Source organism: Sinocyclocheilus rhinocerous, unplaced genomic scaffold, assembly GCF_001515625.1.
Source record: "Sinocyclocheilus rhinocerous isolate Xijiao unplaced genomic scaffold, SAMN03320098_v1.1 scaffold2637, whole genome shotgun sequence".
NCBI lineage: Eukaryota > Metazoa > Chordata > Actinopteri > Cypriniformes > Cyprinidae > Sinocyclocheilus > Sinocyclocheilus rhinocerous.
In genome coordinates this window covers 180,401-200,332 of record NW_015641805.1, presented here as the reverse complement: position 1 = coordinate 200,332, position 19,932 = coordinate 180,401, and the positions used below count along the sequence as shown (strand labels likewise).

The 19,932-nt window shown below is 37.7% G+C and overlaps 1 protein-coding gene across 1 annotated transcript in view; it reads right to left on the bottom strand.

Moving 5' to 3' along the window:
* Positions 1–4,616: 4,616 nt before the first annotated feature.
* LOC107755296 (sulfhydryl oxidase 1-like) overlaps positions 4,617–19,932 on the bottom strand; it is a 26,534-nt gene continuing 11,218 nt past the window's right edge. The window contains exons 9-12 of the mRNA XM_016572044.1: positions 15,418–15,540; positions 14,237–14,375; positions 11,739–11,915; positions 4,617–5,761 (exon numbers count right to left, since the gene is read on the bottom strand). Of these exons, the coding sequence (XP_016427530.1) occupies positions 4,881–5,761; positions 11,739–11,915; positions 14,237–14,375; positions 15,418–15,540 (1,320 nt within the window). The 3' untranslated portion in view covers positions 4,617–4,880. The remainder of the gene's footprint in view (positions 5,762–11,738; positions 11,916–14,236; positions 14,376–15,417; positions 15,541–19,932) is intronic.

The window sequence follows — 19,932 nt, the reverse complement described above, 5'->3', positions numbered from 1 at the left end:
AATGCTGGGTTAGATACAACCCAGCGCTGGGTAAAATATGGACAAACCCAGCGATTGGGTTGTTTTCAACCAACAGTTGGGTTAAATGTTTAACCCAACCTTCTGGGCAGTAACCCAACCGCTGGGTCAAAACAACCCAATCGCTGGGTTTGCCCATATTTTACCCAGCGCTGGGTTGTATTTAACCCAGCATTTTTTAGAGTGTATCCACGTTATGTGTGGGACTCCAAAAAAATGCTGATTTGGTCCGATTTTGTTCAAAATGACGTCACACCCTGTTAATCTTTGATTTCACTTGAAGTGCATCAGGGCCTTTATCTCGTTTGCGGCCAGAAAGCGAGCGGTCCTGCTCGAGTGGCTCAAATTAACCCAAATGCTGGGTCAAAACAACCCAATCGCTGGGTTTGCCCATATTTTACCCAGCGCTGGGTTGTGTTTAACCCAGCATTTTTTTAGAGTGTAAGATTTATAAAGAAATGATTTACTGAGCGAAACTTGACTGACCTTCACAAAATCCAAACCTGAAATCCTCGGGGATGAATTGGAAGAATGAATGTAATCTAACATCACTTCCTCACCTTACTGATGTTATAGTGTCTGAATGGGACCGAATACCTGCATTCATGTTCCCATTCACAGGCAGGAGAACAGAATCTGTAACAGTAGTACAGAAAAGACCGACTTTCTATTAATACACAAAGTTTTGATGAAAGAGGACCACAAATCTTTAGTTATGTAGTATTGACTTGTTCTTGTTGGTTCCAAAAACACTACCAAAACAAAAGGAGATACTAAGAACCTTTAAAAAAAATAATTTAACACAAATAATATTAAGATACAATATAAACATTATAAATATATAATCAAATATATAAAATTCTAATTCTGAATAATACAATTATTATTAACATTATTTATAATATAATATAATATGATATAATATAATACACCTTCCCTCAAGTGCAACTGGTAACTATAGTAAGGGCTTGATTAGCATGTTGTGCCTCCTCTCGCCTGCCCATCCGTCCATTCTGACTGACAGCATTAAAGCTGGGAATGAGTGCTGCATCTCAAAATATGTATTATGTACAAGGGGAGGAATGCCGGTAGTAAAATGAGATTAATCTGACCTGTTTGGCTCCTGCTTTAGGGCTAAATGTAGCATTCAGGGGTCAGAGTATAAATGAGCTACAATAACAGAACCATATATTAACCCTTTTCCTCTCTTCACAGAATTAATTCACTCTCACTGTGCATACACACTCACACACCCTGTGTACATCTATGGCAGAAGCTTTATTATTATTAAAATCAGAGTGGTATGACAGCAGAGGTATCAAACCTGTCCAGCATTTTAATACCAGTATGCGATAGGCCATAAACACGCAAAGTACATGTTGGAGGACCTCAGCAATAAAACCCAGCATTGTCTAATTTATGGAACACAACACTAGCAACACAAGGTGATGTTTTACCCTTGCTTTCTGCCGCTTTTGGTTGGGGGCTGGGAATGTTGCTTTGGTTCCATTTAACCCAAATGCTGGGTCAAAACAACCCAATCGCTGGGTTTGCCCATATTTTACCCAGCGCTGGGTTGTGTTTAACCCAGCATTTTTTTAGAGTGTAAGATTTATAAAGAAATGATTTACTGAGCGAAACTTGACTGACCTTCACAAAATCCAAACCTGAAATCCTCGGGGATGAATTGGAAGAATGAATGTAATCTAACATCACTTCCTCACCTTACTGATGTTATAGTGTCTGAATGGGACCGAATACCTGCATTCATGTTCCAAAGCATTCACAGGAGAACAGAATCTGTAACAGTAGTACAGAAAAGACCGACTTTCTATTAATACACAAAGTTTTGATGAAAGAGGACCACAAATCTTTAGTTATGTAGTATTGACTTGTTCTTGTTGGTTCCAAAAACACTACCAAAACAAAAGGAGATACTAAGAACCTTTAAAAAAAATAATTGGGAATGAGTGCTGCATCTCAAAATATGTATTATGTACAAGGGGAGGAATGCCGGTAGTAAAATGAGATTAATCTGACCTGTTTGGCTCCTGCTTTAGGGCTAAATGTAGCATTCAGGGGTCAGAGTATAAATGAGCTACAATAACAGAACCATATATTAACCCTTTTCCTCTCTTCACAGAATTAATTCACTCTCACTGTGCATACACACTCACACACCCTGTGTACATCTATGGCAGAAGCTTTATTATTATTAAAATCAGAGTGGTATGACAGCAGAGGTATCAAACCTGTCCAGCATTTTAATACCAGTATGCGATAGGCCATAAACACGCAAAGTACATGTTGGAGGACCTCAGCAATAAAACCCAGCATTGTCTAATTTATGGAACACAACACTAGCAACACAAGGTGATGTTTTACCCTTGCTTTCTGCCGCTTTTGGTTGGGGGCTGGGAATGTTGCTTTGGTTCCATTGTTCTCATGGCACACAAACAGGTCCCTCACTCAGGTCTGGCAGGGAATAGGAAGTGTATTATGTGTTATACAGTCTGATTTGTACATAGAAACACTAGCAAGGATGGACAGAGAATCCATGACTTTATTGTGTACTACTCACCAGTGTATGCGCAAAGTTGCTGGGATGTACAAAGCTCCGCCAATTTAAAAGAGTTAGATATAATATACAGGGCAATCTACATAAAATAATAATAATAAATTAAATAAAAATTAAACTCCAATAACCTGAAAAGTAATAGCACAGCTAATTCTTAAATAGGTCTTAAAGAGACAGTTTACACCCAAAAAATAAAGGTTTGGAATGACATGAGGGTGAGTAAATGATGATTTTTGGGTGAACTGTCCCTTTAAATGCCGCTAGTAAGTTTTTTGATCATCTGATCTATACTCATCCTCTTTGTCCTCTGCTAGAAGCCTTGAACTTCAGAGCTTTCCTTTTCAACAGTTTTCAAAACGCTGTCAACACAAAGGTTTATACAGTACATCTAGTAAAGGAAAAAAAAATGGGACAAGCAGATAGAGATGTGGGACAAAAGTACAGAGCTCAGATTTCCACGAAAACCCTAAAGCTCAAGATCAGGCGATGGGGTCCTTCAGATGAGCCTGTAATCTGGAACACTTCAAACCCTTGTCTTCCAGCGCTCCTCTTCAGATCCTCTCTCCCTGGGGTCACCACCCCCTCCCGGGCAGAGCCAACTTCCAAGTGTGTGAGGGAAGAGGCCTTTGAAAGCCGATTGCGTTTTAATAAAGTTTATTATCGGTGGGGGCTAATCCCCGTGGTAATCTCCCGCAGACCCAAAGGAAAGCAGGATTACTCACTTGCTATAATCCCAATGAAATTGTTAGGATTTAGCTAGCAAAACAGACCAGATGGCAACAGGCTTGTTCTTCCACCCGTGGGTCCGCTCACCCCTTTCCAGACCACTCCTTAACCCAGACACCCTTAATCACAACACATGAGCTATTCATTAAGACAAACATACACGACACTGATAGGGTGAGCGATGCTCAGGCTTCAGAAATGATACAATGGAGAAAGATGTTATAGTCAAGGTATATCATGAATGGAACATAGTCAAGTTTACAGTGTTTTACAGAGGTTTGATTGAGAAATGAGTAAAATCTTCGGGAATGGTCTAAAACTAAAACAATAGGCATCATACACTTACTGACTTTGTAAATGGCCACAGAGAAAATTGTGAATCATGACATGATGAAACCAAATGTTTTCTAAAATTGACCCAAAATATGAAACGTGTTTGAAATCCTCCAAATTGAAGGAATTATAATAAGAAGCTATCATACACTACGTGATTTTCTGAGTGCCAAAAATAGGCAGACAGGCCCTGAATTTTTGCAACTAGCAATTTCAGACTGCAAATTGGGCCAAAAATTTGCAAAAAAAAAGTAGTGCAGTTTATTCCTGCCTTTATTTTTTCAAGTGACTTTCAGTCAGGTTAGTTTGGGCTGCACACCAACTACAGGTTACAAGACACTGGAAATGTAAAAAGTTGTAAAAATAAAACAAAACAACACAAAAGACATCTCAAAACATGGCAGAAGTTTTAAAGAGTTTTAAAAACAATACAAGAAAGATGTTTTTAGAAAAAATAATTTTAATCAGATTTTACCCAGCAAAGCATTCCATTTCAGTACGAATATTTAGTTCTTGCTTATCTAATGGGCAAAAACCATAATGTCTGTGATTCTTATTGTTTCAGGTACTTGTATAGAGTTGCTCTGCGGTACAAATTCACATCTTAAAATATTTTATCAGAAAGGCACAGTGAATGGACAGGCAGTAAAATCACGGTGAAATTAAAAGAATTAAACACACAGATATTTTCATTATGATAACCACGGTAAGAGTTCATTGGGTTCCAAATTCCAAAAAATATGCATTTAATTATTTTACTTAAAAAAAGGTCATGTCAAAGATGCTATGTTATTGTGATAAAGTATTTCTTAAATCTTAATTTTGTTTTACGGAAATTATACAAAATGGTTGGTGCTTTTATGAATGCAATAAAATGTTTTAGAATTCTTTGATGAGTGGTCATATAAAAATTAGTTTTTGTACGATAAACAAATAAAAGACATCAATTACGATTATAATTTTTCCATCACTAGATGCTTAAAAAAAAAGAAACTCAGGAGTTAAAAGAAAAGAAAAAAAACAGACCACAAGCAGCCCTTCACAGACAAGTGTAGGGTCTGTAAAACAAAATGAATTACCATCAAATTAAAAACAGTTCTTTGTAAACTCTCGATTTCTGTGCATCAATACTTTGGCGCTGAAGCTGACGGTTTCTCTAGTAGCCACAGATTGTAAGAGTTGGTCATTCCTGCTATAAAGTAAAAGTTTGCACTGGAGCGATGCTCTAGGGCAGAGACACTTTAGCACGTCGCAGCTTTTTCCTCAGTTTGAAATACAGGTACATGGCGAGCAGACACATGGTGGAGAGGAGATACAGCAGGACACACAGGCTCACATCCAGCCTGGAGAATCCCACACTGAGCAGGGACATCCAGCGCTTGCTTTGGGGTCTGGGGTACGGCTCTATCCCGACCCCAGCACCGAGGTTCTCTTCCTGACTTCCCAGGTCTCGCTTCACCCTCCAGCCTCCCTCAAACTGGAGGTCTTCCACATCCTCCTCCTTCTTCAGACTCCTCTGTCGCACTACGCCAGACATGGCTGCAGCTCGGAGGGCTTTGGCTTTATAGTGTTGGTTGACAAATAAATCCAGGTCTACTATGTCTTCCTGGGGCTCCCGTAATTTCATTCCCACAATTTTTGGTTTGTGTTGGGACTGTGGCCGCTGTGGCTTCTCCCAAGGTGCCAGGTTATCAGCCTTGTCTGCTTCAGCCGCCCCCATTCGGTCTAACCCCGCAGGGTACGGCTCACCAGCTTGCTCCTCCAGTGCTGGTTCTTCCTCCTCCTCCTCCTGCTGCTCTTCTTCTTGAGGCTCTTCGGCAGGGTGGCTGTCCAGAACCTCTCGAGCTCTCCTTTCCGCCCCGCGTCCGGCTTCTTTCTCCATCCGAGCTGCCGTGAGTCGGTTTCTCTGATAGATGAGAGCCTGGGTCTCGTCTTGCAGGTAGTCTGTTAGAATGTGAGCTGAAGAAAAGTAGTTTCGGAGGAAGGTCAGCACCTCTTCTTGGTTCCAGCTGTGCTCACCGGTCTTCTTTAAACCATGACAGCTAGGACACAACTCCGGAGATGGCCACTGAATCTTAGGGAAATGGGGGTCCTCGCTGAGTTCTCCTGTGTGGGATAAGAAAAACAGCTGTCAGGGGGAGTTTCATAATTTCATAAACAGTCAAAAAAGGAGTGTTATAAACCAGATCAACCATAAATCAAAGGGCGAGTTTTGACAATGAACAACTAAATCACAACTGCCACTGAAGTCATGTTATGTACATAAATATTGCTTTTTTCAAGAACATGTTCGAGTCTTATTAAAAATATATGTGTGTATGTGTGTGTGTGTAGAAATTATATTTTGCATGAAGAAAATGAAGCCTATTTTAACAAAAACGAAATCCCATCCTCATTACAGTAAAAAAAAAAACAATTATATAAAAAATGATATATATACTGTATATATATAAATAAATGTCTAAGTATTTACTGTATCATAAATATTTTTTGTACAACTCTTAATTTATTCTGGTTTAAATAAAAGACGATTTTGTTTCTATTACAGGAAAATTAAAGTAATAATTAAAATAATAAGAATCAAATGAGAATAATTGAGAATAACTGGAATAAAAAATCCAAAGTACATTTTCTGCTTGTATTAAAAAAGGGGTAAATGGGCTTAATTGTTATGAAAATAATTTCACACTGCAAAAGCTTAAAAAGGCTTCATTTATACATAATATAAATAATATTTATATTAAATGTATTATATATTTACATTTAAATGCGACCTGGACATGTTTTCATGAGATTCACCTACTTAGGCTTAAAACAGGCTTAAACCCATTTTAAAAAGATTAATTATTTAACGTGGTGTTAAGTTAAGTGGGAAAAGCCCAAAGGACATGTTAATCAATTCTGAGTTGACAGTTTAACAAAACCTGGAGAAGAACTCTTTTCTCAGAAAAAGTTTTATAAAAGTATCTGAAAACAGTATTTTGTAGATTCAAATCTGTATGACAAAACTCATTCTGCATATCAGAAAATAAATAAGAAAAACTAAGTTAGACTAGTGAAAAAAAGGCTGAGTATCTGTTGAATTTCTGCTGCAATTCCTCTTCCTGTCATTCAAAATTCTGAATTTTGCCTAACCTTGAGGTGCTGTGTGAACCGTGTGTGTGTGCGCGTGTGACAGGTCTAAAGACATGATCAATAGACCTGTGGGCTCTCCCAGAGGGAGGATCGTGAAGATAATAGATGAGGTTGGGGTGAACAAGACACCCCTCCCCATCCACACACACACACACACACACACACACCGGCCTCTTCTCTTCACACCCCCTATGAACATGCCACCATCTCCAAATTGAATATGAAAGCCAGCACCTCTAGGCTGCAGCTCTCCCTCTAATGAATTACTATTTTTTCCCCTCAGATGTTTTCCTTTCCTCCCTCCCCCCAAACGCCATCCCAGACGGAGGCATCCGCTAATAAATTGCTTGTGGCGGATGTCACGGGGGTGGCCGGGACACTACAAGAGGTGGCAGCAGCATTTAGTTTACATCCCTCCCCCCATCTCTTACGTAGATTAATCTGATGTATATATGCATGTGTGGATGTACTCTGCATACCACACTTTACATAAGAGATACATCAATTTTACTATGTGTCTACGGGAACCCAGGGGTCTTTATGCATGGCTCTGTGACAGCACTCATATCTGGCTGTGATGCAATGCCTATGAAGATCTTACTTTTAATCATGGAGCCCTTCAGCACAAAGGTGACTTCAGCTGTAGCACTGTTAACATTGATACAAAGCTTGCCGGGGCGGTGCATTAATATTCATGCGTGTGAATAGAGAAGGAGCTGTCGCGCGGGACAGGTTCTGGTAAACAGGAATGAATGTGAGTGCCGATGGGTGGGCAGGGCTTCTGTGTTCAGATGAAGGGAGGATTGGAGGACTGACTAAACGAATGCAAAACAAACACAGTGTTGGGGAGTAACTAGTTACATGTAGCGGAAATGTAACTGTTACAGTTACTGAGAAAAAAAGGTCACAATTTATTTTAAGGTGTCCTTGTTCCAGTGTAATTATACATTTAAGCACTGAGTAATATTATAAAAGGACACCTTAAAATAAAGTGTAATTAAGTTACAGTTACTTATGAAAATGGTAATGATTACAAAGGGGGTTACATCTGAATATTTTCACACACATACATATTTGATTGATTTCTTTCCCAAATTGCACTGACTGCTCTAAAATATGAGACACCAATGTTTCAGGAGTTTAGGACACAGAATAGGACACAATGCTTATTCGATAACTATTCTATCTTCTATTTGGGTTTATGTATATGCTTTATTTTTTAAGATTGACTGTTTTTTTCTTATTGGCATTGTCAGATGCCAGTGTTTCCTGTCATAGCTATACAAATATTTGATTTTAAAAACAGTATAATAGCTATTAAACTTTAAATCTTATTATTTTAAATCTGTATTTACCTCAGAACGATCTCAAAGTAAAAAGAGGTTTTAAAGTATGGTGGCTGTGCTTTAAAATTGAATTATTATAATCTTAATTCAAGTGATGAAGGATTTTGAAAGTCTGACAGTAGTCAGTGTTGAGTACTACTGTAAGGTTAACCCTGCCTGCTTTAAATGTTTCAAAAAGATTAACAGTTGAAAACATTCATTAGAAATTTAGAAAAGTAATCAAATGCAACTAGTTACATTAATACAGTAATTGAAATAGTTACACTACTTATTACATTTTAAATAGGGTAACTGTAATCTGTAACCAGTTACATTTCCAAAGTAACCTTCTCAACACTGAACAAAAATATAGGCTAATCTTCTCCTAGGCATTTTCAAGAGAACCAGTGGACAAGACAGAGGAAGAAAGAGGGAACAATAGTTATGTTTAGAATGCCATACTACCATACTATTTTTTTTGTATGAAAAAAAAATGCAATGAATATCAGTATAAAAGCAATGTACACTGGATGAAAAATGTCACAATGGAAATACCTGACTTGACCTGCCATTTCCAGTGTGACAAATGCACAAAATCAACCGTGATTTTTTTTCATTGCTATTGGGTTACAAATATTTGATTTTAAAAACAGTATAATAGCTATTAAACTTTAAATCTTATTATTTTAAATCTGTATTTACCTCAGAACGATCTCAAAGTAAAAAGAGGTTTTAAAGTATGGTGGCTGTGCTTTAAAATTGAATTATTATAATCTTAATTCAAGTGATGAAGGATTTTGAAAGTCTGACAGTAGTCAGTGTTGAGTACTACTGTAAGGTTAACCCTGCCTGCTTTAAATGTTTCAAAAAGATTAACAGTTGAAAACATTCATTAGAAATTTAGAAAAGTAATCAAATGCAACTAGTTACATTAATACAGTAATTGAAATAGTTACACTACTTATTACATTTTAAATAGGGTAACTGTAATCTGTAACCAGTTACATTTCCAAAGTAACCTTCTCAACACTGAACAAAAATATAGGCTAATCTTCTCCTAGGCATTTTCAAGAGAACCAGTGGACAAGACAGAGGAAGAAAGAGGGAACAATAGTTATGTTTAGAATGCCATACTACCATACTATTTTTTTTGTATGAAAAAAAAATGCAATGAATATCAGTATAAAAGCAATGTACACTGGATGAAAAATGTCACAATGGAAATACCTGACTTGACCTGCCATTTCCAGTGTGACAAATGCACAAAATCAACCGTGATTTTTTTTCATCGCTATTGGGTATACTTAGCATAGCCATACGTATTAATGAAAACACACATTCACTATTAACAAAGAGTTTTTTCCTCAAACTCCTAATTAATGCATATTGATAGTAAGATAGTAAAGGTATTGTGAAGTGTTAAGGGATCTAGAATACAATCATGCAGAATAAGGCATCAATATGTGCAATATAAGTACTAATAAACAGCCAATATTAGTAACATGCATGCTAATAAGCAACTAGTTAACAATGAATAGTGTTCCCTAATCTATAGTGTTACAATCTACTTGTGGGTAGGCTTTTTCACTTGAGCTAGTATGCAACCACCTAAGAACAACCTAGTAACCACACAGCAACACATTAAAAAACACCCTAGCAATCACCAACTATATATTGAAGCCACTCAATAAAAACCTCTCTGAACACCTTATCAACACATAGTAATAACCTAGCAACTACACAGAACACTGCAGCATTGTGTTATTTTATAATTTGTTCATTAATTTTGGCAGACAGATCAAATAATGATTTTAGGTCAAAGAAAAAAAACAAAAAAAACAACAGCATTTGTTTCTGAGAAAACTAATTGGCAGCACTTGCTAAATTAAACAAGCAATGTTGCTAGGTCATGTGCTGCATACTGCATACTATTTTAAAAAAATTATAGTCAGTATACATCACAGTATGCAATAAGCCAGGACAGAAGTGAGTGGGCAAATAAAGAAGCTCACAAAGGTAAACTTATTTGTCTTCCTTCTGTAGACCTCTCCTCCCTCGACAAGTGGCAGCAGTGCTGGGCTGAGTTTGTTGCCTGGGCCTTTATGCCGGTTAAATTAATTGTGCAGCAGTGATACTAATAGGCCACTATTCATGCCTGGTTAGCTCTGTGTGTGCGAGGTGGGAGGGAACTACTAAAGAGGCTCACGATCAGGAGGAGGAGGGTCCATCTTGGGAACCGAGAGGAATAAAGGGTGTCAGAGGCAAAGGAGGAGGAGGGGAGAGTGCCACCCACCTCACACACACACACACACACACAGAAACACACACTTTGTGTTAGCTACTTGGGACAGAGATTACAAAGCAGAGGGAGGCTTGATGCTGGTGGCGTGGCGTGTGCCACCTGCTGTCCCGGCCGTCTGGGGAATAGAGGGCCGCGTGCCCCAGGCAGGAGACACTGTTGCTGTATCAATTGTCAAGCGGCTGGAACGACTCTCCTGGGACATGAGAGACAGTGAGACCTAATCAGCAGAAGTGACGGGGGACCAAGGGACACAGAAGAGCCATAGGGGGACACGCATGGGGGACTTTTGTCCAATTATTCATGACTTCGTGGCTGGTAAAAAGGGACAGACGCTAAAGAGGCAGGCGACATCAAAAGGATGACAAACAAATGAATTAAGCAAGTGTGAAGAGAGGCAACTAACTCCCTTTATAGCCCTTATGCATAACAGCTATGCAAGCTGACAAGTTGTCAGAAAGATAACTAAGATTTTTATTTATGAAATGTCAAATATGTTTACTTTTACTAGGGAATTAGAACTAAAAACTGTAATATTAAAAAACACAATGTTCCTACCTGAATAATAAATGAGCATAATTTAAAAAATAAAATAAAATGGGGATCAACAGAAGGTGTGAGAAATAGAAAAAGGGATGGATGTAACTGGACAGAGAAAGAAATAGAGAGAGATAGACAGATAGAAGAGAACAGGACAGCTGGTGTCTGCCCAGAGGATCGCCGAATTAAAGGGATTTAAAGGGAAGAAGCTGCACTGGTGCTCTGGAGAGGGAAAAAAAAACTCCTGGTGTGCTCTCTTCTTTTCTCCAACTTAATACAATGAACAGGAGTGACAGGACTGAATAATATCCTTAGATTATTATGGCCCCCAGAAGTATTTGGACACACTCAAAAAAAACCATACCAAGTGGCATTTATTGTACAGAAATATAGTGCAAACAAACCTTTCAAGAAAACGGTTTATTAGATTTTTAAGTGGTAGGTATACTGTTCAAAATGTAGACAAAAAATATTGTGGCACTTTCTGGTCACATGAACATACGTCCATACTTAATGTGATGAATAACACTTGTGGTTACTCTGTGTGAACTTGAGGGGAATTGACTTCACACTTCCACAAAAAGTCACTCTTACACCACCAACTGTTTAAAAGTAATTGCAAAAATTTCTTTTAGTACAGTAAATGTAAAAGTGTGCTTTTCCAATTTTAAGTGGAGAAAAAAAAAAACACTATGCAAATACTTTTTGGGGCCACTGTATACACGTTAATTGTTAGTCATATGTGTTTTAACACTTAACATTTATTTACACTGAAAATACTAACCTGCCAGACGGTTGTTGACCCGGTTGTGGCGAGACCAAAGCCAAAGGACAGCGGTGGACAGCGAGGTCACATGATCCATGCTCTCTTGGGCCATACTTTCAAAGTGAGTTGCACATGGCCTGCACCCGAAAAAACTGCTGACATAACTTCTCATCGCCTGCAACACTTCCTGAGGGTCTGAGATCAAGAGAGAGAAAGAGAAGAAAGTAAAGAGGAAATGGTCAAAAAAAGGAAGTTTAAAAAAAGAATGAAAGTGCCATTGCAAGAAAAGAAGCACTGCCAACTTCCAGCGTATGAAATATGTTAAACTATTAATATATTATAACATCATGCATTAATAATAATAATAAATACATTTTATTTGATAATATTATATACACATTTGTGATATTACAGTAATTTAATCACTTATTGGAGTATAAATAATGAAAAACTTCTAACAAGGCATAATTCTACAATAACGGCTTCATAAAAAAATATACAAAAGTACATAATACCATAATATTTGACCTTCTGTGTATCTTCACAAGCAAATAGTTAAATATTGGTTAAAAATAGATGAAAATCCATCAGTAATCTATCCAAAAATGTAATAACCTGTTAATTCAGACACACAACATTCCACTAACTAACCAACCTCTGGGCCCCAGATTAATTTACACTAATTCTTGAGTATCTATCGTCTCAAACACAACACATTCTGAGGACAAGTCACTGCAGTTACCAGGAGAGGTAGACAGGTCAGTTCTGACCCCGAATACTCTTTTAGTGTTGTGGTTAGTACACTTCTTTCTTTCTGTGTTTAGCTGGTGGACATAATCCAGAGTATTGCCAGTGGACAGATGGACACCCCGTCTCTGGCCTTCCATCTGCAGGTTACGTGACCCCCCTCCACCCGCTCACACAAACACAAACACGCATCCACACACAGATGCCCCCTCCGCTTCTCTTCCGTCCCACTGTAAACTGCTGGATTAAGTGTGAGTGGAGAAGCTGTGTTCACCGGGTCTTATATTAACCCTTCAGATTCCAATAATCTAAACAAATCCCTCTTTTCTACCTACACACAATTACTTTTCCAGCAGCAAAACAAGGCCTAAGAATAACAGCGACACACTGGTTTCCTGGAACATGACACTCTTGTGTATATTTGCATGGGGCGAAAATTGATTTTTCAACAAAAAGCACTATAAACATGCTAGAGGAATGCACAGACGGCCACACACAGCCCAGTACAGATGCATGTCGGCCTTCTTTACACAATAGACAGGGCTCATCCATCTCAAAAGGGCCTTGAAGGTTGTGACATAGGGCAGCTGATGGCAGCTCTTGAGGTCAACAACAGGCCAAGATGGGCTACAGAATTCAGTCTGAGCTTAATTAGACCACTTACAGTACACAAGTCTGAAATATGTAAGGTCTATAGCAGAAACAAACACACAAAAAAAATATCAAAGATCAACAAATCAGACTGTGCGACCTGATGTTTCATTGATTTGTTCTTCTCAGCACATTGCATCTCTGAAAGATGATATCATTAAAACGTCATGAAGTCAAAATTGATCTTTTTTTACTTTAATACATTCACATTTACATTTATGCATTTGGCATTTGATGCTTTTAAACAAATCATTACATTGCGTTCATGGTATACAATTTAATCAGTTTCCTGGGAATCAAACCAACGTTTTGGTGCGCTCTACTGAGCTACAGGAACACTGTTTCTTACACTAGTGTGTTTTTGTTTTAAAATGCATAACTTTTGCTACAGTTATGCCTGCCGTTTACACAACTTCGGCATTTTCGACACTTGAAAATAAAGACTTTCAAAAAAAAAAAAGCAGACCCCATTTTAGTTTGAAAACTCAAGAGGTTGCGTTTCAGTGTAAACGGACCAAAACGGAGAACTTTGAAAATGATGGCGTGGCTGCCCACATTCACTCAGCGTATCCTTGATGACCGTGCAAACAAATAACATCATGCTCATTGTTTTACCTGCATCTATGGTCATGTGACATGCATTTTTGGCTGTGTAGTGTGGACGGAGATCGTTTCTGAAACATAGTGAAAACGCCAGTGTAGACGAGGATCGTTTTCATTTTAAAATGCCTTTGTAAAACGAAAACGCATTAGTATAAACAGGACCTTATTGTAGACATCAGTGCATATTACGGCAAATAAAATTCTTTCATCAAAAGTATTAAACAACCTTCCTTTTTGACCATGTTTACTTCACAGTCTTTCACAGCTGACTGCAAATTCTGGTATAGAACAGACACTTTTCACATTAATATTAATTCCCAATAAATAAAATTAAGTCTTGCCGCTTTTTTCTCATTTAATACTCTTTCACTCTGATATATATCATATTATACAAGAAATATGGGTGGCGAATGCCATTTCATTACCACAAGGTTGTAGGTTCGCGTCAAGAAAAGAAGGGAGCATTTACTAAATAACTAACAGTCTAGTTAAGGTGCTGTGCACACTAATAGTACCTGGGCTGGACATTTCTTTAGCCTGCACCGTGAGCACATGGAAGAGGGTCCAAACAGTGCAGGGGTATCCACGGAAATGGGCTTGAGATCCCTGGCAGCCCACCCACTGTACACCCTCAGGCAGCACTGCGTCACTCGTCTAAAAGCACACACACATACCAACATGCAGTCTCAATTGACTTGCGTTTCACTTAAACAACAAGAATCAATTGAAGTCAATCAATTTTCCTTTCAGTCACTCTTCAAATGAAGTGAGGTGGATACTGCAATTGAAACAGGTATGGCTGTTATAAGAAATAAAACCTCTTCAGGGATCATTTTCAATCATATTTCACTTCATGCATAATTAAAAGCCCATATCAAACAGCATTAAACTCTTTGGCCCGTTTTGGAATTAATCCAGATCTCCCATTGGTCAGTCTCCTGTGCAGAGTCACTCAGCAGTTGATTGGTGGGTGTGTCTATAAGAGGTGATGATCTTGATGACACCAGCCCTTTTCCTTATGGGACACCTTCCTACTTCCTCATTGATTCATTGATTGGGTGGCTAAAAGCTAATGATGTCACTAACTGCTTCCGTGTATGTTTGTGTGTGTAGCCATGCAAGCTTCAGTATTATGACAGCATCATAAAATCTTGTTCAATCAAAAATGAAAATTCTGTCATTTACTCTCTTTGACTTACTTTCTTCACAAAAGAAGATGAAAAAATGTCTCAGTGTCTTTTGTCCATATAATGTAAGTCAGTGGAGTCCAATGTGTTTTGGACCCCATTGACTTTCATCGTATGGGTAAAAACAGTTGAAACATTCTTCCAAATAGCTTGTGTTCTGCATTATTCTGCAGGCTGGATATGATGTTGAATGCCATTGCTTGAAATGGTGCTTGCAATGGCTTAAATAGGTCAAATATATGTTTTAATAAATTTAAATGAGTGACAGCATCCCAATACACTGACCTCATGACCCAAGTCTAAGTGGAGAAATGCTTACGTCAAGGTATTGACAAACTCCGGTACCTTTTCAAATAAATGCGGTACTTTGCTATATCAAATGTCTGGTTGTCAAAATTCTCATTTATCATTTCTAATATCATTTATAGTCATAAAATTAAAAAATTCATGAAAAAAATAAAAAACATAAGCTCTTTCTGAGATATTCTGCTCAGGTAAGCTTGTCTAACCTGCACAGTGTTGTCCAGGACATCTCTAAAATCACTGTATTTGATCTCCAACCCCTTCTGTTGTTGTAACCAGCTGTCCACCGTGTTCAGTGCACTCTTTACAGATGGACGACCTGGGAAATACTACACAAACAAAACAAGCACATAATCACATACACAGTCAAACACTTGTGTTTGGGACCAGGCTAGGCTAAAACATCTCATTATTTACATAAGTCCTTTTAAACCTAATAAATGTGACAGCTATTTCTGCAGCACCAGTAGCTGTTGTCAAATGGTGAGATCACTAGATTCGCTAATGTGCTACTAGAAGACGCTAAGTGACAGTGAAAATGCACCCGGCAATGCTCTGAAGATTTACAGTCAGGGAAAGCAGTGAGAAAATGCCCCTTTAAAGATGAATATATATATTTATCACAGTTTCAGGACACATTAGCCATTATAAAATGTTGGTAATAATAATAATAATACATTACTATTAGTATTGTGATTATTATTATTATTCATTACACTTTAAACATTAAAAATATAACAACAACAATAATTATTATTATTATTGCTATTATTATTTATTAGGCAATCATTCTTGATTATTATTTCTTGTTAAAATATAGTGTGTTCGTTGTTTCTATGGTTTAAAACAGCTTCAAATAATGTATTATTTACTAAGAATGTTCATCATCATTATTATTATTTCATGACACATTAACATTAACTATTAAAAATATAAATATTCCATGACCAATTAATCAATTATTATTATATTAAAATTAGTTTTTTTAAATGAACACAAATAACACATAGAATGAATTAATGAGTTAAAATATTTAAATATTAAGTTTTCATTGTTCTTTAGTACTAAAAAGCAACACGGAATTTGCTATTGGTAAACACGCTTCTTTCTTATACCAGTGCAAATTTAATAGTGTTAAAGAATGTGTTTGTGTGGAAGTCTCTGGAAGTGCAGTAAAGTAATGACCAGCCTGAGCCATGTGGCACGAGGGAATGGACAGATTCAATGGCCCTGGACGGATGCCAGTGCTGACCTTACAATTCTGTGTCTGAGCTGGGGCCACAAAGCCAACGCTAACACTCAGTCACGGCCCCATAAACACAGCCACATTAGTGCAGGCCAAGGCCTGTGTGTGTGTGTGTTTGTGGGGAGGCTCCACAGGATCCCTGAGGTGCACCTTTCTTTGATTTGTGCTCTTGCGTCTTTTCAATTTTCCTGTGGCCATCTGTTCAGCATGGTGCGGCCTTCTATTCATCACCCTCTAACAGGATCTCTATTAAAACGCAGCTCACTTAAAAAGGCCTTGCGGAGATTTACTTAACCCCAACGCCCCACTCCATTCTGATTTGTTTCCTTAATCTGGGCGATTCGGCCATTGAGAACGCAGCCAAGGCAGAAAGCTAATCAGAGCTGCAGGTGGGAAAAAGGAGAAAGTCTCTAGTCTAGTCTTTCTCTGAGAGTGTGTGTGTCATTGAATAGATCTGTGTGCTGGTCTGGCCTCTAACTAGAGTGAAAAGCTCATTACCAGGCCTGGGTGTTGAAGAGAGTAACCTGGGATTGCTCATACAAAAGGCATTGTGCAAAACTAGGTGAAAACTCTGTTCTGAATCTCTGCAAATCAAAACAACAAAGGCGATGTGAATAACTCTCCGGGGTTCTGGCAGCTAGTGAATGAAAGGCCGTGAAATCTTTCTGTTATACTGTGAGGTCTCTTTAAGAGTTGCAAGAAAAAGTAAACAGACAAATCATGATAGACTCTATATTTGAGCTGGTTAACACTGTAAAGGAGAACTAAAAGTGTGATTTGAAGAAAGACAAGAATGCTGTGAACTGGCTCACACACTTTGATATACACCGTCCTCAAAGTATTTAGACACTCGGGCAAGACTTATACTACATATACTACTGTTTAAGGGTTTGGAGGTCAGTAAGATATTTTTTTGAAAGGATGCCTTAATTTGATTAATTTTATGAAAAGTGAGAGTAAATATATTTATGTCACAAAAGATTCTATTTCAAATAAATGCTATTCTTTTGATCCTTCTATTAATGAAAGAACCCTGAATAAAGGATTCCACAAACATATTAAGCAGTATGTTTTCAACATGGATAATAAGAAATGTTTCTTGAGCACCAAATCAGCATATTGAGACTGGAGTGACGATGCTGTAAATTCAGCTTTGCCATCGCAGGAATACATTACGTTAAAATACATTAAAATAAAAGAGTTATTTTAACTCATAATATTTCACATTATTAGTTTTTATTTCAAATAAATATAGTGATCATCAAAAAAAAAAAATCTTTCCAACCCCAAACTTCTGAACGGTAGTGTAAAATGTATGCAAGTCGCATTAACTTCAGAGAAATATCACAAATGCAATTTTTACTTTTAATCAATGTTTGTTTTAAATTACAAAACGGTAGCAGGTCACAATAAAGTTCAATTAGCTAACACAGTTATCTTGAAATAGTGATGAACAATACTCATACAACATTTATTCATTAGGTTAATGTTAAATTCTACATATATTAATACATAAAGCAAGGTGTATAAATTAAAATGAATGTATTGAACTACTGAACACAAATTCACAATTAGGAACAGTGCATTTATAAATTAACACTGACCTAGATTCATAAATGCTGTCAATACTGTCACTTTGTTAGTTCATGAAACCTAATGCATTAAATAATAATAAAGAAATTAACCTTATTGTACAGTGTTACTAATAAAACAAGAGCTGTTTTGTTATTGCATTTGGTTGTCAAAATGTGTTCAACTACACCTGTGTGAACTTGAGGGGAACTGACTGAAAAATTAGACCCAGTTTGTTAACGTTAATAGCAAAAATGGCTCTAAAAAGTCATTTGTTTGCAGATGCCAAGATACTTTGCTATCTAATGCAATTGCATTGAGACTTTTTAAGTCTTTTTAAGACTTGAGTGTCTTAATACTGTTAGTGTCTGCTGTAGTGTTTATCTTTTCATGAGAAGACAATGTTTTCTGAGACTCTCCGTTATTCAGACAGTTTTTCCAACAGTACACTGTCAATCATGCTGTGTAAGAGTATATATAGCCTCTGCATATTCCATCTACCAAAGCAAGGATATAGATCACTAACCACAAACAGCCCTTTCCAATCACTGTCCTTACTGATTCAGCCCCCCACCCCCTGCTCTCCCTTCTTCCTCCCCTTCGGACCATGACAATCCACTTCACCCTAGCAATATGTCATCTCCAATCCGATTAGTATCAGCATTCGAGAAAACCAGTCTCTCTCTCTCTGCAGAGGTTCAAAAGAGAAGGCATCTGTCGGCCCAGCCCTGAAGAAGACCCCTGTTTAATCTCACCCTCTGGGACACATATACAAGTGGGCCATGTAAAAGCCATCTAAACTGTTTCCCTGTTATCACAGCACTACCCAACACCAGGTGCTAGTTGTCCACCAACATAGGGGTCTCTGAAAGTTGTTAGAATGAAAACAGGAAATGCAGAGTCAGTCATTTTGGACACCGTGGCCTCGGATAAAAGATGGAGTCACGGCTGAATCTGGACCTCAAATTGCCTTCTAAATCCTTGTTTTATTCTCTCCCTCTTGCGTGGCAGGAAGCCTCTTTCAAGAAAGCAGGATAAAGATGGGTAATCCTAAAACCTCTTTGTAATGCTCTCATGTCTCCAAGATCCACTCTTTTAATCCTGAAATACATGTTCTGATTCATACAAATCTGGATTGTGCTGCAAACCCAGATACGTTGAGCAACATGGTAACCGAGGAAAACATTTTGCATCAAACTCCACCAGTATATTTACTATTTAGTACTGGTTAGTACTGGTCATAACATGAATTCATTACATTTTGTTCATCTATGCTCACAATTTGAGATTTTAGGTAAAAACACACATACATATACACACTACCATATATGCAAATATGCAAACGTATACATATTTATACAAATGAATACATGTGTATATATATACACATATACATATATACACACACACACACACATTTGTTTCTGTGAATTGTGGGGACTTTCCATAGACTTCTATTACATTTATACAGACCAAACGTTATTTTCTATCCCCTAACCCTAAACCAACCCCTTACAGAAAACCTGTTTGCATTGTATTGACAAAACTAACCACAGTTAATGGGAGGCCTGCCCAGGGCCCCTGCCACTCCTCCAGGCATCTGTGTAGACCTTCCCCAGGAGAGCCCTAAATAATCAGAGAGATTGGCAGAGCTACGCTGGACCGATGCAAAGCCAGCGAAAGGTCATTGTCTCAGACCTCATCAAAGAGATCCATGGCACGCGTCTGATCTAGTAGAGCATGGCTCAGTAGAGAACATACAGGGAATAGAGAATTGAGTGAATCTGAAAAAAATTTGTTTTAAATTAGTAATTTAGTATTTTGTAATATTTAATATAAATTTTATACATTTCATTATATATATATATATATATATATATATATATATATATAGGATTTTTAT